The sequence below is a fragment of the Danio aesculapii genome, chromosome 5, assembly GCF_903798145.1.
Source record: "Danio aesculapii chromosome 5, fDanAes4.1, whole genome shotgun sequence".
NCBI lineage: Eukaryota > Metazoa > Chordata > Actinopteri > Cypriniformes > Danionidae > Danio > Danio aesculapii.
In genome coordinates this window covers 42,492,962-42,517,378 of record NC_079439.1, presented here as the reverse complement: position 1 = coordinate 42,517,378, position 24,417 = coordinate 42,492,962, and the positions used below count along the sequence as shown (strand labels likewise).

Below are 24,417 nucleotides of genomic sequence, written 5' to 3'. Positions count from 1 at the left end.
AAATTTTCCAATAAACCAACATTTATTTGGCTCCTGAAAATGACTATAATCTACATGATATAAAAGATTTTAAAAGCACATTTCAAAACTTTTCAAAACACAGGTATTTGTTCACCTTAACAGTGATATGTGCCGGACCTTGGCAGGGCTGTCCACTTTTACCACGGCACTCCAACTGCATTGACAGCTGGTCTTCCCGGTTTATGTAGAGCTGTGGCAACACCTCCAACAGTTCATTGTCTAGAGCGACCTGCTGAGTTTCCCGGACCGTTGCCAACCTATGAAGAGCACACGATTGTGATTTACACCAACATTAAGCACATACTCTACAGAGATACAGATATAGTTTATCACTGAGCAATTTAATAGCGTCACAACAGACTTACTTAACTTACACTAAGTAAATCTGGATATCCCTTTATCAACCAATACATAATTCAAAAGGAGACAGCGCATATGACTTAAAAATAAAATACTTATGCACTCTTCTGCATAATTGTGCAGAGTAAATAGTGTAGGTAGTGCATTCGCACTGAAATGTCTAAAAAAATAAGAATAAGTGCACTTTGAAGTTGTTTTAGGAACTAATTTGCCAAAATTAGGCAAGTTTTACATTAAAACAAGCAAAATAATCTGCCAGCGGGGTAAGCAAATGAATCTTGATTTTCCTTTTGACATAAGATTATTCTGCTTACCCTATTGACAGATTTTTTTGCTTGTTTTAAGGTAAAACTCTCTTAATTTTGGCATATTACTTCTTAAAGCATGACACTATTCTTTGATGGTCTAAAAATGCTTGCTGTTTTAAGAATTCTTTGATATTTGGACAAGAAACAAGACAAAAAACCTAAGAAAGAAAAGCCTTTTTGCAGTGCAGACGATGCACTTATTCAACTGATAAACATTCATTCATTCATTTTTATCCGCTTTTCCGGGGCCGGGTTGCAGGGGCAGCAGTCTAGGGAGAGTTCTCAGAGGAGAATTCCCTCTCCCCAGACACTTCCTCCAGCTCCTCCGGGGGGGTCCTTAGGCGTTTCCAGGCCAGCCGTGAGACATAGTCCCTCCAGCCTGTCCTGGGTCTTCCCCAAGGCCTCCGGGAACACCTCCTGAACATGCCTGGAACACCTCCCTAGGTAGGCGTCCAGGAGGCATCCGAAAAAGATGCCCAAGCAAGGAAGGGTGCCTGGGGTAAGGACTTTCCTTCAACCTGGAGATGGCAAACCACCTTTTTCCGGTGCAGCACCATGGCCTCGGTAAACAATTGATAAATAGAAGAGTAAAATGTTTAACACTTCATGCAATCAAAAGATACAGCTTTGGAAGGGTAGGAGCTTTTGAGCGCTGAGGTTGGATGACTTTATTTTAGATTGTGCAAGCAACATTCTCCCACGTAATCGATTATATCACCTGAATGTTTTAAACGTCAACAGGGAAGTGGTTTGGATTTCCATTCAGTAAAAAACTTTACTGTTTCATTTGGCATGACTCTAAACTCATGCAATCCACGGTTGAGTGTATAAGTAGTGTAACATTGTACAGTGTGTCATTTGGAATGCAACTAGCAAGTGCTGATGTACTGAATCTTACTTGGCTTGATGCTGGAGCTTAGTGAGGTCTTCTTGAATTAAGGTGGTGGAGACTTTCTCATCGGACAAACTCGCAGTGGGAATATCAGGCACTGGAGCTTTCATGGGCACTGGCAGCAGCGGCCCCTGAGGAGCATCATGCTTTCTCAGGTGAGTGAGAATACGCTCCCTTGCTGCAAAACAACAGTTGAGAAACATGTTATTGGTGCCAAACGTAACATCTGTTGTGCAATGAATCATTACGAATTGCTTTGATGTTAGTTCTGAATATTAAACACCAAAAAATTTACATGTTTTTATTATTCAAAACTATAAATTGAACAAGACAAAAGTGTTTTGGTGACATAATGCAGCCCCTGAATTGCCAATGTTTTAATTCATGCATGCTTTAATTAAATATGCCTGAAGCTGTTATGAAATCAGACATCAGAAAGCGAGTTATATATCTATAGTGGGGCTCAGTACCAGCCAGAGGATTGATGAAGTCGGTAAAGATGGAGGAGCTGCTGTTCTGTGAGACTGCAGGTTCACTCTTGACCTTTGACCACAGATCGAGCACTTCCTGCAGCTCGTGCTGGACTCGCTCAATGTCCACATGCTCCATCCACACCTCCTAAAGATGGAGTCACACACGGATTTACTGTCAGTTCGTATTTCATTAGGTTTTGTGTGAAAAACATCTGAAAGTGTATATAAAATATATATAAATAAAATAAATACTTACAAAAAACTTTTCCATTTATTAATGTGTTATGTTAAAAGAAAACGTAGATGAGATCTGCAAATTGCTTATAGTTGATATACGTCATCACAGGAATAAATTAGATTTTAAAAGCATCTTACTGTCTCTATTTACAACTTTTTTGAAAAAGAAATCCACCCTGGATGAGCACATGATCTCTTTCAGAAACACTTATAATAACACTTATGCACTTAAAATAAATCGTTTAAAATAATCTTACTCTCCCCAAACTTGTGATTCTACAATTTGTTAAATATGGAGAGACTGACAAGGCTCATTTGAGAAGGTTATTTAAAATAATATTCTCCTCAGAGCCGGGAATGGACTTTTGTCCACTGTAGTGGACATTATATTTGAGTGCATTTCTCCGAGACATCAATTGTCACATTTTTACATCTACATATCATGTACAGTGCACATTCAGGGCTTTTCAAAAATACCAAATGTTAGGAAATTCACTTTGAACACTTTCTTTGTAGGAATAAGTTCATTATTCCTATAAAACATTGTGCCAATTATTACTCCCATTATTACACATCTAAACGCAAATTAGATACAGTGTACTGATACACTATATGAAATGGGAAAACCCTTGTATATCCATTTTACACAAAGCAAATTGGTACATCAACATGTTCTGGTATATCTTTCATAACAGTTTAATCTTTAAGCCAAACATTGGTGGTTAATAACAATATTACATTGTTTTTGCTCTAAACAGATCTAAAATACTAAATCCACAAAACATTCTTTCCTGAATCTCAGGAGAATGTTATTTATAAACATTACAGGATGGGATGGGATTTTAACTTTGCCATCTGAACTCAAACATTTGCAATGTGCTGGAACTCCAGCAAAGCCTTACCTGCTGGCGCTGCATAATTTTGGCCAGGCGATGGGTGTCATACTGCTTTGGCAAAGAGGGCAAGTAAATTTCCTGCTTCTGAAGGTTTTCGTCATCCAACCACAGTGCAAACACAGTGAAGAGCCTGAACAATAAGATTTGGGACATTAAATATAATGCATCTGGATGAATGATAAAAGTTCTATTTACTAATAACATCAAATCTTAAATGGTCAAGCAGTTTGATTTTTAATTTGAGTTAAAGAAACAGATGTATTAACAGCTTGCTAATAGTACTACATGTTTCATCCTGATGTTTAACTTCATCACTTAATCAGGGTTTCTGCAGGCTTCAGCAAGTTAAATTTGAGACTTTTAAAGACATTTTAAGACCACTATGAATGAAAATGTACACTCATACAGGGCTGATCGCTAAGGAGTTTTTCGAATAGCTCATAACTTTTTAAAATAAATTTAATAAACTTAATGATACAATAATAATAATAATTTAATAATAAAAAACTTTTTTAAATAAAACAAAAATGTAATATTGTGTCAAAACAGGCAAGCTCTAGTTGTATGCATACACTTTTTTTTTCAACATAACCCGTCTTTAAAGAAAAAGAAAAGAAAAATGTTTTAAATGATGTAAAAACTATAATTAATAAACTAAATGTGTGCATTGTAAGGAAAATAACTCAATCATTATGGTAAACAGAGTTAAAAATTTCATTCTTAAACAAAAAATTACAAGTTTTATTGAGATGAATTTTTGGTGATTGGTTGTGTGTTGGCCAGATTGGGTAGCTATACATGAACAAAGGAAAATTAAGACCTGTTTAAAAATAGATTTAAGATCTACAACACAATATTTCAGTAAATTTAAGACTTTTTTTTAGATTTAAGACATTATGACCTCACTTTTTAAGACCCCACGGATACCCTGCTAATTTAACAGGACCCTCAACTAAACAGTAAACAGAAGAACAGATGCAGAAAGGAGTAAACTTTAGAAATTACCGCACTATCTCAGTGTGCAGGTCAGGAGAGGTCATATACTGTGTGATGGGCGTCCCGGGAGTCAGCAGACCATCACTGGAATCCCCACTAGCGCAGGGCACTTTCAGAGCCTTGCTGGCGGCATGGTGAAAATCAGACACTTCGACCAGCCGCTGTCTGAGGCTCTTCAGCAAGGACAGATGGGCCGCACTATGGAAATAACGCCTGCCAATACAACCTTTCACCTCCAGCCTGATGGTGTCAAATATTAAAGGCTTATCATCATCATCCATAATTAAACCAAACATTGTACTCCAGATTCACAAGTAAATGACTCTAAAGAAACAAAACAAAATGTACAGTCTGCTGGTCATTAGTGCAAAGTTACCCCTCAGTGACTGATCAGGACCCTGACACAGAGCATTTATCTAGTTTCCATTCAAAAATATATATAAATTAATGATATGAGCTGAGAATAATTCCTTATGTTTAAAAAAAATGCAACAAAAGTATTCCGGACAGCTATCTTATAAAAACAAATCTATATTTTGTATGGACAAATAACCTTATAAAACTGCATCTGTAACATAGTTTAACATATAAAGACAAAAGAGAAGTAATATTAGTCAAAGAGCTGGAACATCAGCCTTATCAGAGTCATTAGCACTGTTGCACAAAAGCGTAAAATCTGGTGAAACGAACTGAGTGAAATCCTCAATGAGAAAGGAGGACAAAAGGCATGTGAGGGGGAGGAAGGAAAAAAGAAGGAAAAGTGAACAGTGTACACATCTTTACTTGACAGTACAGCATGTACTTTAAATAAAACAAGGATTGTTTAACAACTGCACTGAAGTGAATTAGAATTCCATGAAGGGTACATATAAAGTTTGGCAATCTTGCTAAGTATCAGCCATAAAGAAATCTGATATACGGCAATATATGAAAATCACATACACTGTATGTCATACAAATTAATACAAAAAAAAAAAAGTCATATATACAACATATATTATAAAATATTGCAAAAGTGCCTGTTTACATTTTTTGGTTTATTTTAAGTACACTTTAGTTTAAGTGCCAATTCCAACTATAAATTATAAACTACTGACTCATTACCTGCCAATTAAAATATTAGTTGTTTATTAGTACTTAAAAAGTAAGATTTTATTCTACATGCCTAATCCTATCCAATACCTAAACCCAACTACTACCTTACTAACCTAAAAAGCAGCTAATTAGTTATATTAGTACATTATTAATTAGTTATAATTAGTTAATTGAGCTGAAAATCTTAGTTTATGGTTTATTAATAGTGATATTCATCAACAATTTTACAATTAGAATTACAAACATGTACATGTACATTAACTACCAATTTTATAAATACAGTTTAAGTCAAAACTATTAGACCTCCTGTGAAATTATAACAATTTTTAAATGTTCCCTAGTGCTGCTTAATGTTGAAAATAACTTTTAAAAAGATTTAAACATAATAGTTTTACAGTTAACTACTTTCCAATATTTTATTAAGACTTTGAAATGATGACAGTAAATAATATTTTACTCATTAAGTCATTATTATTTAGCTTAAAGTGCAATTTAAATGTTTAACTAGGAGTTTTAGGGCAACACGGTGGCTCAGTGGTTACCACTGTCGCCTCACAGCAAGGTCACTGGTTCGAGTCCCAGCCGGGTCAGTTGGCATTTCTGTGCGGAATTTGCATGTTCACCCCATGGGTTTCCTCCGGGTGCTCTGGTTTCAGCTTCAGTCCAAAGACATGTCCTATAGGTGAATTGAATAAACAAAATTGGCTGTAGTGTATGTGTGCGAATGTGTATGGGTGTTTCCCAGAGTTGGGCTGCAGCTGGAGGGGCAAACGTTGCATAAAACATATGTTTCATGCATGAAAGTTGGCGTTCATTCTGCTGTGGTGAACCCTGATGAATAAAGGGACTAAGGCAAAGTAAAATGAATGAACTAGGAGTTTTTGATTTATTAGGTAAGTTAGGTTAAATGGGCAAGTTAAATGGACAATGGTGGATGGTTCTGTAGACAACTGAGAAAAAAAGCTTAAGTAATTAATAATATTGACCTTAAAATTGCTTTGAAAAAATTCAAAACAGTCACTGAGGAAAATATTTTAAAAAGAATAAAAATTTCACAGGAGGGGAAATAATTATGCCTTCAACTGTATGTTGATATATGGCCATATATACGGTTTCTGTATGGGCAGCTATTAAAAATCCCAAGCCAAACAGGTAACATTTATCTTATGGACAGATTGTCTCTCTGTTTAACGCACCCAAACTCTGGTCCAGGTTGACGGAGGTAAAGCTGGAAGAATTTCTGCCACACCAAAGGCAGGATTGGATGATCCGCAGGAGTGGCTAAAGCTTGTTGAGCCCAACGATAGATCATCAGCCTCTGCAGGGATGGGACAACCTGAAGCTTGAGGCGCACCTGGGCTTTCTGACAAAATGATCAATAAAGAGGCTAATGAATTTGCATGTCTGTTACATCAATATATGTAAAATTAAAAGGCACCCTTCTATTATCTTTACAGTCATACATGATTCATAGTTATATAGCTTTTTAAAATCTTTAAACTTCTTAAATACTTAATTTAAAAAGTCACCAATTAGACCTTCTAATCCAAAGATGGCTAAATTAGGGTCCACAGGCCAAAGTTGACCCTTTGTAACTTTTGATTTGGTCTGCCATCCCCACATACTGTCATTTGATCCACAGAGACATTGTAGAAGACATCGGTGCACAGATCAAGGCAAAAGCAGCTCGACTAATGTGTTAGACATTGAAATCCATATTATATAGTTATAGAGTTACAGATGGAGTTGTTTATGTTTTTATTGTAATAAAGTTATTATAAAATGTAAAAATATAAATAATGCATTAGTTAATATTATTAAAGTACTTTTGTTCCTTTTATTTTTAAATATTGTGAAATAAATGAGGAAATTACCCATAGCAAATTTAAGGTAATACAGTTTGTTACTGTATATTTACCTTTGGGATTTTGGCCCTTCATAAGAAAAAGTTTGGGCACCTCTGCTCTAACTATTATGTAGTGTGACATTGGACATGTTATGAGAGAAGAAAATATTTATCCTCTTCTTAATATTGTCTTGCAAATTGGACATATGCAAAAATAAATAAAAATTCATGTTTTTCTTCAACCACCTTGGCTCTTTAGAGGCGTAAAAACAAAAGGATGAATGCATTGTTCTGGCAAGTTAGTAAGAAACTGAAATATTTAGACAATTAAACAACAATAAAGGTATAGTTCTCCCAAAAATAAACCTAAAAGATGATATTTTGAAGATTGTTGGAAACCTGTAACCATTCATATCCATAACAGGAAGAAAAACAAACACTATGGAAGTCAATGGTTACCAGTTTCCATCTTTTTTTCCAATTATCGTGTTTTGTGTTCAACAGAAGAAAGAAAGCCAATGATGACTTTACTGACTGAGCAGAAGCAACGTGTACCTTTAAAGCCTGATCTGGTGTACACGCAGGGTTTGAAAGCAGCTCATGCTCCACACAGCGTCGCAGCTGAGAGTCTTCCTCAAACATTGTCTCCATGTTTAAGACCAACCAAGCAAACCACACCTTAAAATAAAAGCATGAAGCACGTGAAGCCTTAAATCAAGATGTACTGTAAAAGTAATAACCTGCACATACTGTACCTCTCCTGTGAGAGAACTGCCCTCAATAAAAGATGGAGTAACATTTCCTGCCACTATCCAGCCCATAATAGATGAGAGCAAACCTTTGTCTCCGTGGTAACCTAAGGCACTCTAAAAGGCAAATCCAACAAAAAACAAACATTTTTAAGACATTAGCTTTTAAGTCTGAATCAATTAAATCCATGTTTACGTCTTATTAAATAACCTTGTGCTGCTGGTAGAGGATTTTCTGGAGACATTCCTCTTGTTGGTGAAGAAATGCGGAACGGCACAAGTGGTCCAAAAGAAAGAGAACAGCTCTATCTCGATGCCAGAGGTTCTGTTCAGTCAAAACCTGAAGCCAGAACTCAAAAACAGCGACTGCACCAACGCGTCCATTCCTGGAGCTCTCCAAAACATGAGCCTGAAGCACAAGAAGATCATCATCATATGATCCTATAAAACTTTTATTGTATTTTTATCTATACACGAGTGTTTGGAAAGATTTGTTTTTTAAAAGGAGTTTATACTTACTAAGCCCAAACATTTGAATAATGTTACTTAATAGGGTATATGTACAGCTAGAGTTTCTTTCCACACTGATAGATTTCCGGTGAACGGTTAATGTTCCTTTTTCAATTTTATATGGTTCCTTTGAAAGCATCAATGTTGTAATGCAATTAAAATTTAATCAGTTAAATAGACTTCAACGTTCATTTAGTTGTTCAAGCGTAAAACAAGATGTAAAGCCGTTTACACGCACGCACCCATCAGGATCAGCAGGCGAGTGCAGAAACGCCATTGAAAATACTGGAGTAAAATAAATGTTCATATTTTAAAGACATGACGCGAGAAAATGTAATTGAATGCAGTGCTTTTTGTACATTCTGAGACCCACGTTATATCGTATATCAATGAGGCAGTGAAGATCAATGATTTTTAATGAAAATAGACGTTAAACACACTGACTTTATAATGGCATACAGTTCACCAGAAGTGCTTGTTACTGAAAAATTAAAAGTCCTTCTGCATATTTCTGCTTATATCCTATAGGCCATTTATTTTCAAACATACATTCTTACATGCTAATTTGGCGTACAACGTTGAAAATTCTGTGATTATTTATAGGCCCTTTATTAGTTAACTCAGTACAGTTAGGTAAAATTTTCTAACATCAGTTAATTTAACTTAAGTCAATGTAATGACAACTATAAAAGCATTTAATAATCTTAGGTAACATTAATTTCTTTAGTTAACACATATTAATGCGTCTAACAATCATTTTACTAAATGGAGTTAACAACTAGTAAAATTCAGTTTGATTCTCTTATTAATGTATACATATAACATATGCATTAACTAATGTTTATTAATAAGATTTTTCTGCAAATGGTTACCTATTCTAATTTCCTTATGCAATTTAACTTGTTTTCAACATTTATTTAGTCTGAACATGTACATACAGTAAAGAAATACACTCCCTTTTGTTATTATACCTGCTAAAGATTTTTATTTATTTATTTTTTTTGCAGTTAAGGTCAATATCATAATAATAATGTATATCGTGACAAAAGCTTTAGCAAATAATTAGAACAAGAAAATGTGATACTGGCAGAAGCCTATTTTGGATAAAGAAAAAAATTGAGGAACAATTGTTGTACATGGGAAAACCTACCTGGATCACACTGTTTATCAGTTTGATGTTCTCACATGTAGCGGTGCCAATCAGATGCTGGGCCACTTTCTGTGTGACCTGCTGGGTTACGCCCTGAGTGCCACTATCCAGCTGTAAAAACAGCTGGACACAGCTCAGAAACCTGATTAATATTAGAATAAATGCATAGAGGTTGATTAAATAAAAACAACACTATAATTCATTATTATCTCTTATGAACACAATTTAAAAAAATTAAAGACAGCAATTAGCCAGTTTAAGTGCTAACAATGAACTAAGCGGGCCATTAGTCGCAGCAGCCAAATCCCAGCACCACCTAAAAAAAAAAAAAATCACCTCCATATACAGTTGAAGGCAAAATTATTAGCCTTCCAGTGAAATTAGTTTTTAATAGAGCAAGGAATTTGTTCACAGTATTTCCTATATTTTTCCTTTAGGGAAAGTCTTATATCTTTTAGTTTGACAGGAATTTAATTTAAAAATTAAGGCAATTATTACACCTTTAAGGAACATATACAAATATACATATAAATAAATATATATTTTAGATTGGCTACAGAACAAATCACCACTGTTTTTCAATGACTTACCTAGTTAAACTAATCATCCCAGTTAAGCCTTTTAATTGCACTTTAAGCTGAATGCTAGTATCTTGCAAAATATCTAGTAAAATATTATGGACTTTCCTCAAGGCAAAGAAAAAAAGAAATGAGTTATTAGAAATGATTATGTTTAAATGTGGCCACGCAGTGGCACAGTAGGTAGTGCTATCACCTCACAGCCTTGGCTGGGTCAGTTGGCGTTTCTGTGTGGAGTTTGCATGTTCTCCCTGCGTTCACGTGGGTTTCCCCCAGGTGCTCCGGTTTCCCCCACAGTCCAAAGACATGCGGTACAGGTGAATTGAGTAGGCAAAATTTTCCGTAGGGTATGAGTGTGAATGAGTGTGTGTGGATGTTTCCCAGAGATGGGTTGCAGCTGGAAGGGCATCTGCTGCATAAAACATGTGCTGGATAAGTTGGCGGTTCATTCCGCTGTGGCGACCCCGCATTAATAAAGGGACTAAATGAAAATAAATGAATGAATGAATGTCTAAACGTGTTGAAAAAAATATTCCCTATGTTAAACAGCACTTGGAAATTTTTGGAAAAAGTAAAATTTTGCCTTCAACTATAACTTCACACACCTTAAACCTTCAAATTCATGGTATTTATGAATTTGCAGATGCAGAAATCTGATATCAACAGATGCACAAGGACGAAGGATGAACTATGAAATAAATACGCTGCTTTAAACATATAAGCTTTTTTTTTTAGCAGCATTTAGCATTTTCTTAAGCATAAAGTGTATTTATTATGCCATTTGTTAGTAGCTGTCACTAACCCTGCCCTTTGTATGCTGGCCTTACAGTGGTAACATGACTAAGCATGAATAGATTCACAAATGTTACTCACTGTTCATTCTTGAGCAGGTAGAACTGGCAGTTGTAGACCACAGGAAGAATGTTCTCCAGTATATGCACGGCAGCTTTCAGATGACGAGACTGAACCAGAGTCTTCAGCAGAGATATTCCTTCACTGCAAAACTTCTCCAAACTGTCAAAACACAAAACACTGAAAATGAATTCATGTTCCTGGATTTAGTTTGCTGATGATGAGTCAGCCAGTTTAAGGTGGTTACATTTCATCTGTTAGAATCAAAAGAGGATTTCTTTCAAACCTGTGCCCGATGGTGGTCATCTTGAGAGCCAGAAAACAGCCAATGGGGATGCTGGCCTTGACCGCTTTGAACACTGGGTGCATGATGGGAGAATCTGTGATCTCTGGCACACTGGGGGCGCTGGAGGATGGAAGCGGGCACCAGGCATCCTGTGGACTTTTTTCCTTGGCGTGAAGCTTTAGCCTCAAAACCAAATCCCAAGCCCACTGATTAAAGGAGGATTCTGGAGTCTGGCCAAGCCGCACCACATTAGCCAGGTAAGACACCTGCAGAGATCATTAATCGCTGTAAGTATCATATAAAAGGACGCAAATGATGCAAAATCAACTTTTGGAAGGTGTTTTGACAGAACTGTGTGTAGGTATAGTGTGTCCACTGTCATACTGGAGTGAAATAAACACAACTATTCTCTGTTTAAATTTAATGACGTTAAAATAGAATCCAAATCCCAGATGATTTTGAGGCCCATCACAACATGACGTAGGAGTGGGGTTTCCCATAGTAACATGTATAAACATGTCCACAGAACAGGATTTGCACAAAAACTGTGATTAAAAGATCTGTCTGTTGTAGAAGATTGTAGATAATTTTCACATTTCAAAACACACACGCAATCAGAACATGTGCTGATCAATAATAGTTATCATGAACAGGTGGTGTGTGATTTTTTTTGTAAGCTGATAACAGATACAGCACAGAATTCTGATGCGAAGTAGACAATATTCTTTGACAGAAATGGTTAATTATCCACTACATGGTTTCTGCTACATTCATTCTTCCATAGCGGGGCGCCACACCAAAATTCATTCCTGCCACGGCTACATTACAGCTTCTCATTTAAAACTTTAAGTTGTTACTTTTTTTTTGTAATAGTGGGTTATAATCGCACCAAAACATATAAAAATGTAAGTGAATTATAACAGAGCAAACTTTTCAGTAATCATAGTTGTGCTGTTTGTTAATTGTTTAACCCTTTAAGGGTACATGCTGTTTGACTGACTGACTGACTGACAGGGCTGCGTGACACATGAGGCCAGCAAACACGACTTCGCTTTCAGTTAAGATGAAAACAGTTTTCAGAATTGTACTTCATTTATAGATAAAGGTCTATGGTTCTGCATACAATGACTTCATCTTGCTGGAGTTTCTAGCCGTTTCACTTTACTTCAGGAAACATCAATGCCGCTCTGTAGGTCTATTGGAGACATTCATAAATACTCCTCGCAAATCGAATAAATGTTGGAGACATACTTGTTACATAGATGCACTAAATTACACTTCAGCAGCGTTTACTTGAGATTGCACAAGAAAATCTGCACTTGAGCAGCGTATATTTGAGGGTGTGCAAGAATTTTTGTGCACGAAGAGGAAATCAGTGTGCAAGCAAAGAGATTAGCGTGCTTGTATTACATGAATGTGATCTCAACTTGTAATACTGCGCTCACGACATTTGTCATTGAAATAATGCCATATGTAGTTGGAAGATCCGTGTAAAAGGCCTGCCACCGCAGCTTGAAAAAAAAAAACTCTAGAGAAAACACTGCACTATAGACTCTTTCACATGATGTCACGTGGTGTCTGGTTTCATTTCACGCAGTGTATCATTACTTCCGCCAACACAGAAATCCCCATAGAGAACTCACCCAATCAGCTGTATATTTACTACAGATGCAGTTAGATGATGACTACGACTGTTTTTTGTTGTTTGCATTTAAAGAGAGACATCTGACATCTAAAAAAAAAAAAAAAAAACTTACAGATCAACCAGATTTCAGCTTGAACCAAGAAAATGGGACTTTAAACAGAGTCTATTGCTTTGTTTTGCGTCTTTACTGCATTTGACATTGGTATTTATTTGTCAGTATTTGTCAAATAAAGATTTCCGATGTTTACACGAGTGCTGAACATTTTTTTTATGTTAGACTTATTAATTTTTGTGTCCTGAAGAATAAGAAATAAATAAAACTGTGGGTGTTTTACGATGGTTGTATACAGAGGACAGCTGATTTACAAACACATTCATATTATTCACATTCTACTGCTCGGTTCTCTGCCATTTTTTCTATATAGGTCTTTTATTTATTAACATAAAACATTTATATGTATTTAATATTCAAATTAAATGAAACAGAATAACAATGTTGTTTGTGACTCTTAATAATCAAACAAAATTATTATAAAAATTTAGAATTGCAAAAATAACACCAAGAAGACTGCATCTGAATTCAGTACTATTAGATTATGAATTTATTTGTAGCATTATTAATTAAAAAGTAGTACAGATATCAAATTAAATCCACCCAAAAGGTGGCGGTATGACATGATTAATTCATTCAAATGGAGAAACTGAACAAAACTTTAATAGATCACTAAATAATAATTGATGAAATTTTGCATTTGCATGGATTGCATTTATAGATGACGTATCAGGTACTATGAGAAGATTTAATAAAACAATTTTTTACTCATGCTGGAACCTTTACATATTACAGATAATATAAATTTATATTCAGAGCAGCATTAAAGTAAAAAAATCCTTTATTGAGAAAATAAACTTAATCAATAAGTAAAAGGTTGCAAACATATACTTTCTTGATAATCAATAGCTTATTCCTATTCTTAATAACTCAAAAATTATTTTCAAACTCAGAAAGCAGTTCAGTATTGAAAGAGAAACATTTGGACACATGCCCAATACCAATAACGGTCTTAAATCAGATCGTGCAATGTTAATTTTTTTTATTTGTAAATTTTCCAGAGAAGTCTCCCATTCATTCAAAGGTACACTGCGTTGCCGATAGGGGGAAGTGAAGTGACGTCATTGTGAAATGGGATTATTGTGATTGATTAAACTGTTGGCTATTAACTGCAAACTAGACCTTTTTACATAGGCTGAAATGGTAAAACTAAATACAAAACATGCGTCTTGATTAAAGTATAATGTGCAAAAGATTTTTTTTTTGATTTACTAAAGTAATAATGCATATTTGACATAAGACAACAAAGATATGTTTAACCAATATATATATGTCTCTTAATGTAGTTAGTTAAATCATGTTAATTTCTGCCCCTCTATTCATTTATAATCAATGTTTATTAAGAGGCAGGGTATGTCACAGTCATATGTGAAGTATACCTGCTTGATGCCTTCTGAGAGGATGCCACCATATGGTTTATCCGTTAGATATTTTTGATATGCCTCAATCACCAACAAGGCAACTTCACTGTGCAGAGGTGCAGGTAAAATTAGGCAACCATTCTGTGGATGAAAAGAAGAGTTCCTTTCAGTGCTTAAAGCAGAACACACATATTTGAGGTGATAAATTAGCGATTCAAACTCACTGGCTGAAATCCCCAGTTGAGGCCCTCTAGTATGATGCAGGCTAATCTGTTCTCCACAGCAGTCAGACTGAAGTTCATCAGCCAGTCTCTGATCAGCCCTACCTCCTCCTGAGCTGGCATCCACAAGTGCAGGGGCAACTCTTTGAACAGGTACAATGATACCTGCAGAGATAATTAGCAAATATGCAAACCAACAAACCCACATCATAACCCAAATACACTGAATGAACATTCATGTTGATGTTCTTCATCTCAGACTACTCGAGTTCTACAGAGATCATTAAAGGGATACTTCACACAAAAATGAACCTTTTCTCACTCTCAGGTGGTTTCCAAACTGACTTTCTTTGTTTTGTTGTACACAAAAGATATTTTGAAGAAAGCTGAAAACCTGTAATCATTGACTTCCATAGTATGAAAAACAAATACTATGAAAGTCAATGATTACGAGACTCTTCAAAGTAACTTAATTTGTGTTCAACAGAAGAAACTATTTGAAACAAGCAAAGGGTAAGTAAATGATAATCACACAGTGGCTCAGTGGTTAGCAATGTTGCATCACAGCAAGAAGGTTGCTGGTTTGAGCTTCGGCTGGGTCAGTTGGCGTGTTCGTGTGGGCTTCCTCCGGGTGCTCCGGTTTCCCCCCACAGACCAAAGACATGCACTATAGGTGAATTATATAAACTAAATTAGCCGTAGTATATGTGAATGAGTGTCCATTGATGTTTGCCAGTACTGGGTAGCAGCTGGAAGGGCATCCGCTGTGTAAAACATATGCTGGATAAGTTGCCGGTTCATTCTGCTGTGGCGACCCCTGATGAATGAAGCGACTAAGCCGAAGGAAATTGAATGACTGATCTATCCCTTTAATGAAATGTAACCTTTGAGCTTGTTTGGTGGACTGAAGTACATAATGTATTTGCTCACCATGCCCACTCTCTCTATGGTCTCTCTTAGTCTCTCCAGCAACACAGAGATGATGTGAGGATGGGCAGCTGCTATCGCTGCCAGCAACTCCCGCCCAACTTTAGAGAAGATCTCACGGGTGGTGACACTCACATAGGAAACCTTGAGGGAAAGATTAATCAGACATTTATTGCATATATAAATATATATATATATATATATATATATATATATATATATATATATATATATATATATATATATATATATATATATATATATATATATATATATAGTATCTTTCTGTGATCAGGTTTTTTTGAAAATTTTTTAAAACACCTCATATATCTCTAGCACTATGTTCCTGACAAACTCAGGGTCTACATCGGTGCGTCTTGGTTGAGCCATGTGCGCAAACGTTGTCAACAGGCAGATCCCATCTGAACTATTGATCTCAGACAGCCAGAGCTGAAACTTCTCCTGATGACTTGATTCTGAAACATAAACACAGCTGGGGTTTTTTTTGGTCTTACCAGGAGATACCAGCACCTGTTAAAGTGGGTGGGACACCTGATAATCATGCAAATAAATACACTGCAACAACTATGAAATTTCGCAAGGAACTTTTTGGCATCCACTAGAGGGGGCAATTTAATAAATCTCTCAACTAATTGGGTGACTGTTACTTGTTGCTAAAGTTACAGAAGATTTGCTTACAATTGATTTTAAGCAAAAACAACTGAAAAAAAATAGAAAAATTAATTTATAATACTACAATATAAGCAACAATAAAATTATTAAAAAGAAAAAAAGGTTTCTGTCTTAATCAAACTTCAGAGAGTAGAAGAACTCACATTTTGGCTAATTTATGGAAATTACCTGCATCAAAATGTTCATGTTTATTGACAGTGCAAGATGATTTTAGGGCTAGGTTAGAAGTTTCAGATTGGCATGATGTTCGTTCAGAAACATGTTTATCCATAACATTAAATTTTTTTTTCAGTTTATATCTTTAGTGCAGTATGAAGCAAGCAGATATATTTGTTCATTTTAATTTGTTTCTTCTAACTAATATTTAATATTATAGAAAAAAATAAATATGAGATATATTACAATTCTACAAGATTAGATTCTACAGGAATATAGCTGTGTCAATCTCTAAAAATGGTTTAGGGTAAAAATAGCTATTTTTGAGCAAAATATAATTTTATTAACAAATTTTAATTGATATTTTCACTTCAATAACGTTTAATGCTTTAATTTGTTCGTTTTTTGTTTGCTTATTGCCACATCATCAACTTATAGCTATTAGATGACAAGATCAATATAGATATTTTTCAATACTACAGATAGCAGTTTTGTCAATACTACAGATTTGAGTCATAAAGGTTGGGAAACGTTTTCTTGTATTTTTCCCAGGATCAGATGCATGTTTCCTCTCACCTCTGAGCCTCTGGATACAGTCCTCAGCACTCAGGCTACAGCTGAGCTTCTCCAGACCATCTGTCTCTGCACACTGCATAATGTAGAAGATCTTCCACAGCATGGAGCTGGACAACGTCCCATACGGCATCTCAGACATGAACAGCCATATGCCTAGTCTGCTCACCAACAGGGAAAAAGTTAAACAAACACAGTATGAGGAAGAAATGCACATGATAAACCACTGCTTTCAATAAAACCTTTATTGACTACAAAGGAAACAGAAAAATAGAGGGAATTGGACCAAAGATTTAGGTCAGATTTTAACTTTCTTTCCTCAGAATAATCTTATACCTCTTGGCCTTGAGCACATGTAGCACCGCCCTCAGGAAGAGATGGTCGAACTCCACCTGCAGCTTCTCCATTGAAAAGGACTGCTCCTGTACGGTGGTTCTGCTCACACCGGTCAGGCTGATGTACTGCGCCCAGTGGTCACTCACATAGCAGAGCGTCATCCTAGAATGAGAACACATGAACAAATAGTCAGTTCTGATTACATCCTTTAAAGGCCTAATCTGTAAAAGTAATTGATGCTAGATTTAATTATATTTAGTTATTATTACAGTAAATTAAAGGAGTAGCTCAGCCAAAAGTGAACATTTCCTGTATATTTACTCAGCCTCAGGCCATGTTCATTTTAGAGTGAACTATCCCTTTAAGAACCAATTACATATTTAATATTAACACATTTAACCAAACTTCAGTCATGCTACAATCAATCATGGTCTATATATTAGCTCTAAAAACTTTTGATGGCACTGAGGTACAGCATCTGGCTTCAAAAATGAAAACTAGTTAACCCTTGTGTGCTGTGGGGGATGTTTTCATTCACTCTAGGGTGATTTTGAGTCTTAATTTGGCCTAACTTTCTCTGCGTTTCATCAAATGAAGTGATTTTTGGTGAGAAATCTTGACACATATGTTGGGAAAATGCTTTGAAAATATTAAGTATAACTATATAAACTAAATTTTAATGAGATCTTTTGATTGCAAAGTCATGACACCATATAATCATGCTTTCTTGATTGTTGGTGGTTTTGCCTGTTTGAATAAGGTAAAATGTTTAATTTTCACAATTTGATCATCAGTTGCACTGCAAAAAGTTTAGTTTCTGGCTTTCATATGGAGTTATTTAGAGTATAGTGTGTGTGTGTGTGTGTGTGTGTGTGTGTGTGTGTGTGTGTGTGTGTGTGTGTATATGTATATATATATATATATATATATATATATATATATATATATATATATATATATATATATATATATATATATATATATATATATATATATATACATATATGCGCGCGTGTGAGAGACATTGATATTTCTGATAAATCAAAATAGGCAGTAAGTAAACACAGTAAGTGTATGTTTGCACACACACTATAATTTGCTGTTTCACTTCATAGAACTCCATATAAAGACCAGAAACCTTGCACATGCCTATATAAAGGGTTAATCACGTCAACTGATGATCAACAGTAAAAATTACTCATTTTAATTCTTCTCCACAGGGAAAACTACCAACAATCAAGAAGGCATGAATATATGGTGTCATGACTTTGCAATCAAAAAATGTTGTTATAATGGAAGTCAATGGGGCAAAAACGACAACTAACATTACACAAGGGTAATAATGTTGGAGACTAGGACACAAACTCTGTTTAAACCTAAATTAAAGATATCTCATTAGACAATTGTGGACTTACTGATATTAACAGTCCTACACTGCAACTAGTACAAATATATAGTTGTGTATTTCTGCCATATGCATATTAATTGTACAGCATCACCTTACATCAAAGTACGTCTTGATTGTAACGTTGAAAACATTTCCTGTACAGCTGTACATCTAATATTTAACCGAAACTGATTATCAATAGCTAGTCTGGGTTATTTAAAATGGGCATAGTATGAAATGAACACAAACCGAATCATGTGACCAATCCTCTTCACAAACTGCCGATAGCGTGCTCTGTTGTAGGTTTGCAAGCCGACTGCTAGCAGCTCAACTAGCGAAGAGGCAAACGCAAATATCTTCATCATCTTTTGACTTGTGGTGGCTTGAGGCTGATAGTCTCCTATTAGACAGAGTGACATTTAACAAGCCAATTTTTGAGAACTACCATAAAATGTCAACTTTAATATACATGTAATGATCGAAGGACTTGTAAATAATAAAGCAAATACATGCAATAAGCTTTTTGTTTTTGTCATTTGTGTTGTATGGTCAGAAATCACAAATAAGAATGCTTGAATACTATGCAATGTAGTGGCTTAACATTGCATGTCTGCGTCAGCTCGCTTTTGGGACATGAAGACAGCCTCACCTTTAGAGCAGATGCCCAGTAAATGTTTGAAGAGCTCATCAAAGGGAAACTGAGAGAACAGAGACACCAGATCATCCTCAGATAGCAGCATCCAGCTCGTTTCTGGGTCTTCGTCCTGAGGGAGTTCACAACGAGTGTTACAGCAGAGCAGACATCACATGGGAGAAGTGTGTAAATTCATAACAAGCAGCATAACACGCACAACAAAGGATCTGTTGTTGGAGACATAGCAGACAAAAAAATACGAACACTTTCGGTTTGAGATGACAATCAAAGAGTAACTAATGGCTTAAAATAGTAGGCTGTGAAATCAAATGTTGACACGATAACCAAATATGCAAACACCAAATACAATTGATAACCAAATATATAACAGATTCTGGCCAAACCACTGGCAAAAAAGCTTTTCATTTTATAAAGCAGAACAACAAAGTTCAGACAATCGATAAAGCTTAGTTTACACTTGGTATTATAAGATGCATTTTTGTCTGTTCCTAAGCAAACAATACCTCGGTGAAGTCGGCGCCCCATAAAAATAAATAATCCCAAAACTATGCCATTCGTTTGTGCTGATTTGTGCCACATAAACGAATGTTTGAGCTGGTTTGGGGTCTGAGATTTAAACAGAATTTTTTTTATTGTGTGACGTTACTTTCCACACCATGTTGCTCTAATAACTAGAGGTGTAACAGACCACAATTGGTCCATGATTCGTACAGCTCACAACCCACGGTTTCAAAACACACGTGACCCACGGATTAATACATTTTTTTTTACTGCTAAATTAATCCAGAATTTCCAACGATTGCACAGAGATCACCTCTCACTTCATTCAAATAACATGTACTGTATGAAAGCATTTAGGATTTCCTGTAAAATATAATGATGACGGAAGATGTTGTGGTGGGTTATTTGGGATGTGGTGGGGTATTTTCATTAAAGGTGTTTTTTGTCACCACTTGTTTAGCCTGCATTAATGCATTCAGTGTAAGCTGCACGATTATTCATTAATTAGATATGGATCTCAACACCCACACAACATAAATTATAAATGATAGTGATTGATTTGAATGTTTATTAATCTGAAAACACAAAAATCAAAAAAGAGATTCAGTCTTAATTCTTTTGAGTCAGTTATGAAGTTACAAACAGTCAAATAACACTGTTATTAAGTACCGGGATAACAGTTTATAGTTTAGATGTAACCACTGATGTCTTAAATTAAGATTAAAATCACCATCATCTGCATTTAAAGACGCACAAACAAGAAATTTTTAGTCAACGATTACATTATTTAACCAACCAGACATCAAAAATATGCCACTGAATAATTTTTTAAAAATGAGACATCTAGCAATGAAACATGAAGTTTTATGAGTGAATAACGGAATCATTTATTGAAAATGAGACTAAAAATAAGTATGGCTCGTACAAATTATAATGTTAGATTTATACATTTAGCTTTATCAGCAACAGTAGTAGTAACAGTCAATTTCACAGTACTAAACAATATAATACATACTAATTTTAACTCTTCTCCACAGGGAAAACTACCAACAATCAAGAAGGCATGAATATATGGTGTCATGACTTTGCAATCAAAAAATGTTGTTATATTGGAAGTCAATGTGGAAAAAACGACTACTAACATTACATATAACCATACAAAAGGGTAATAATGTTGGTGGCTAGGTTTAACCTAAATTAAAGATATACCTCGTTAGACAATTGTGGACTTACTAATTCTAACAGTGCTGCACTAGAACTAGTACAAATATATTAAAAGTTGTGTATTTTTGCCATATGCATATTATTTGTACAGCATCACCTTACATCAAAATACGTCCTGATTGTAACATTGAAAACATTTCCAGTAAAGCTGCTTTAAAACACAGCATTATAATAATTATCTAATATTTAACCTGAATATCAACAGCTGTATTGTACGTGTATTAGCAGCTGGACACAGGACATTTTAAAGCACTGATAGGGCTGAGCATTGATGTCAGTTTGATGTCAAGATGGACCTCCTCACCTCTTCTCCACCTTCATCCACTAGAGTCCAGTTCCCAGATGCAGGTCCTGTTAGGCTGTTGTTGCCCTTTGCATCACTGGGCTTCATATGTCCCAGGAAGTCTGGACGGTGCCTGCATGTCAAACACACATATTCAACAAAATAAAGAGCAAAAATCCAAATTTTCTTTGCATCCAGTTTGCACTTGTAGATGAGCATTCAGTAGACCACCGGCTCATTTTTCCAGTTAAGCTAATATTTACCTTGCTGGAGACATAAGGATAGCAAGGGCCTGCATGAAATGATACACTCCAGATGGGTTATCCAATACTTTGATCTATTAAAAGAGAGCAGATGCAATGCTATTATAAGCACGGGTGTAAAGTAATGAATTACAAACACTCAAATTACTGTGAGAAGTTTTTCTCAGGAAAAAAGTTTTTCTCAGGTATTGTAATTTACTAACTAGGTTTAAAAATGTGTACTTGTAATGTGTTATATTGGTGGTGTTTTTGCATTGTTTTCAGCCAACCTGCAGTCACTACTTTAACTTTTTTTTGTACTGTGATTGGACAAGTAAAATAAGCAGTCCTGTGATTGCCATCTAATTAAATTGCACATAGAAAAATCTCATCCGACAGACACACCTCAGGACACAGATGCTTTATAAATGCAGCAAATTTGTAATTTGTAGTCTATGAATGCTAAATAACTCATTAAAGAACATCCAAATTTTCACAGTGTGACACGCACTACTGACTATCCTTGTGCAGTTTTAAAAAGCCTTTCAATACACTCAATACTTTTAGTATTTAGAACAGATACTGTTTACTTTACTTGGCTTGTTTTACTTGATTTTTCAGCACTCTTTCTACCAATGAACATAAGACAAGTGGATATTTGATAATTATGTGCATATATACACATCATATATACACAGTGTGTGTGTGTGTGTGTATATATATATATATATATATATATATATATATATATATATATATATATATATATATATACACACACACACACTGTGTATATATGATGTGTATATATGCACATAATTATCAAATATCCACTTGTCTTATGTTCATTGGTATATATATATATATATATATATATATATATATATATATATATATATATATATATATATATATATATATATATATATATATATATATATAGTGTATATATATCCTGGTAACTAAAATACATGAAATAGTACCATATTTCAGTAACCCATTCTATATATTACACACGACTCAATATCTAATATCTATCTAGTAATTACTTTTGATTTCTTTGTATTTATGGATTACTTTGTTACTAACATCTGCTAAAAAATTTTAAGTCTACAGTACCTTAGACATAGGTTTTCTGAGAAAAATTATGACATGTTCAATATTTATTTTCGCGCTGTATACATTTTTTATGTCCCTGTTAACATTTTCTACAGGTCAATTCCAGGGCTTTGCTCCAGTACCTGTAGGAACGGCACAGCCCATTTCCCTACACCTGCCGGGCAGCAGAGCAGGTGGTTTAGGATGAACAGATGATCTCCTGTAGAACCGACCTGATGCAGCACAGACACCTAGATGGAGAAAAGCAGATCTTTTTACCAATGAAGTCTTACCTACACAGAAATCCAAGTATATTAATATTGCCAGCTTAGCATGAATTATAAAACTTTAGGTACACCATCATTAAGAATATAAAAAGATTTCATAGATGCTTATCCCTCATAATATTTAAAATATTACAAAAACTGAGGCGACTTCTACTATGTTCTTTAATCATAACCTCATGTTATTTAGACTTTGACGTTATTTGCAGTCTATTATTAGGTGTTTTAGGTGTTTTGAGATATTTACCAGCCTCTGAAGCCAGAGATGGATGTCAGCCTGAAACTGAGAATCATCTAGGACTCGTCGGGTGAAGATGAACAACACACTGATGCTTTCCTTCAGCGGCTGCAAGGACGAGGGCTGAGACTTTGGACTCACTAAGACATTCAATACAAAAATCAATAGACAGCATGACATTCAAAACCACAGGCAGAACTACTTTCATGAGCACAATCATTTTTCAGTGGTCAGTTTGACTGGACAAATATAATATAAAAGAAAGAGAGTTGTTAGTTCTGGTCAATCAGTCTTTGGATAAAAGTGTCAGCCACACAAACAAATGCTGAGCCTGATTTCAAAGGCTGCATCCTCCAGATATTACATTTATTAGGCTACATACATCATTTAGGTTGGATAACAATCACTTTTATTATGGTACCTGCACTTAAATTAGACATTATGTATGCAACAAACATGCCTTTCACAGTGTGCAGTCTTCAAAATGAAACAAGTCTAAAACTCAATGGGTACTCATATGAATAGGAGTCCTAAAATGTTTTCCCACATTTGTCAGAGATGGATGGCTTCTCAAAACAAACATTAAAGAGCTAGTTCACCCAAAATGAACATTTACACACAGTTTACTCTTCCTCAAGTGGTTATAAACCTATATGGGCTCCTTTTCTTATGTTAAATACAAAAGAAGACAATCAAAGAAAGCTGAAAACCACTGAATTCCATAGTATGAAAAACAAATACTACGGAGGTCAATGGTTACAGGTTTCCAACATTCTTCAAATAATCTTTTTTTGTGTGTGTTCAACAGAAGAAAGAACCTTAGGTTAGGACGTAAATTATGACAAAATTTGAATTTTTGGGTGAACTATCCCTTGTGAAAGTATTTTTGACAGACAAGACATGGTACTCCTTAACAAACAAACTTGACCAATAATTTGTGGCTCATGTACAGACTCGACTTATCAGTGTGAACTTGCCTGCGCTTGTATCTTGCACAGCCACATTCTTGGTGGTGGGGTTACTGCTGAGCAAGCGGTAGAGATAAGACTCCACTTGCAGACGGGACAGGATGGAGGTGTATGAGTGCAGAGCCACTGTCTGATGAAGGATTTCCGCTTTAGCAGAAAACAGGTGCTTCAGCTCAGCTAATGCGGCCTCGTTCAGTGTTACCTGCTGGTAGCAGTGGTAGCCATACACCTTACTCTGGTCTGCACATACACCCTGTAAAGCAA

General features: G+C 35.4%; 1 protein-coding gene across 1 annotated transcript in view; it reads right to left on the bottom strand.

Annotated features, from left to right (window-relative positions):
* Positions 1-24,417, bottom strand: part of epg5 (ectopic P-granules autophagy protein 5 homolog (C. elegans)) — a 49,976-nt gene that overhangs the window by 21,686 nt on the left and 3,873 nt on the right. Inside the window, exons 3-27 of the mRNA XM_056458248.1 lie at positions 24,159-24,406; positions 23,195-23,321; positions 22,807-22,914; positions 21,587-21,660; positions 21,345-21,456; positions 19,310-19,424; positions 18,910-19,060; positions 17,274-17,435; positions 16,941-17,098; positions 15,837-15,991; positions 15,519-15,659; positions 14,592-14,753; positions 14,386-14,508; positions 11,250-11,515; positions 10,985-11,125; positions 9,534-9,675; positions 8,085-8,282; positions 7,880-7,990; positions 7,680-7,802; positions 6,475-6,641; positions 4,193-4,423; positions 3,194-3,317; positions 2,052-2,199; positions 1,588-1,759; positions 116-278 (exon numbers count right to left, since the gene is read on the bottom strand). Of these exons, the coding sequence (XP_056314223.1) occupies positions 116-278; positions 1,588-1,759; positions 2,052-2,199; positions 3,194-3,317; positions 4,193-4,423; positions 6,475-6,641; positions 7,680-7,802; positions 7,880-7,990; positions 8,085-8,282; positions 9,534-9,675; positions 10,985-11,125; positions 11,250-11,515; positions 14,386-14,508; positions 14,592-14,753; positions 15,519-15,659; positions 15,837-15,991; positions 16,941-17,098; positions 17,274-17,435; positions 18,910-19,060; positions 19,310-19,424; positions 21,345-21,456; positions 21,587-21,660; positions 22,807-22,914; positions 23,195-23,321; positions 24,159-24,406 (3,822 nt within the window). The remainder of the gene's footprint in view (positions 1-115; positions 279-1,587; positions 1,760-2,051; positions 2,200-3,193; positions 3,318-4,192; positions 4,424-6,474; positions 6,642-7,679; positions 7,803-7,879; positions 7,991-8,084; positions 8,283-9,533; positions 9,676-10,984; positions 11,126-11,249; positions 11,516-14,385; positions 14,509-14,591; positions 14,754-15,518; positions 15,660-15,836; positions 15,992-16,940; positions 17,099-17,273; positions 17,436-18,909; positions 19,061-19,309; positions 19,425-21,344; positions 21,457-21,586; positions 21,661-22,806; positions 22,915-23,194; positions 23,322-24,158; positions 24,407-24,417) is intronic.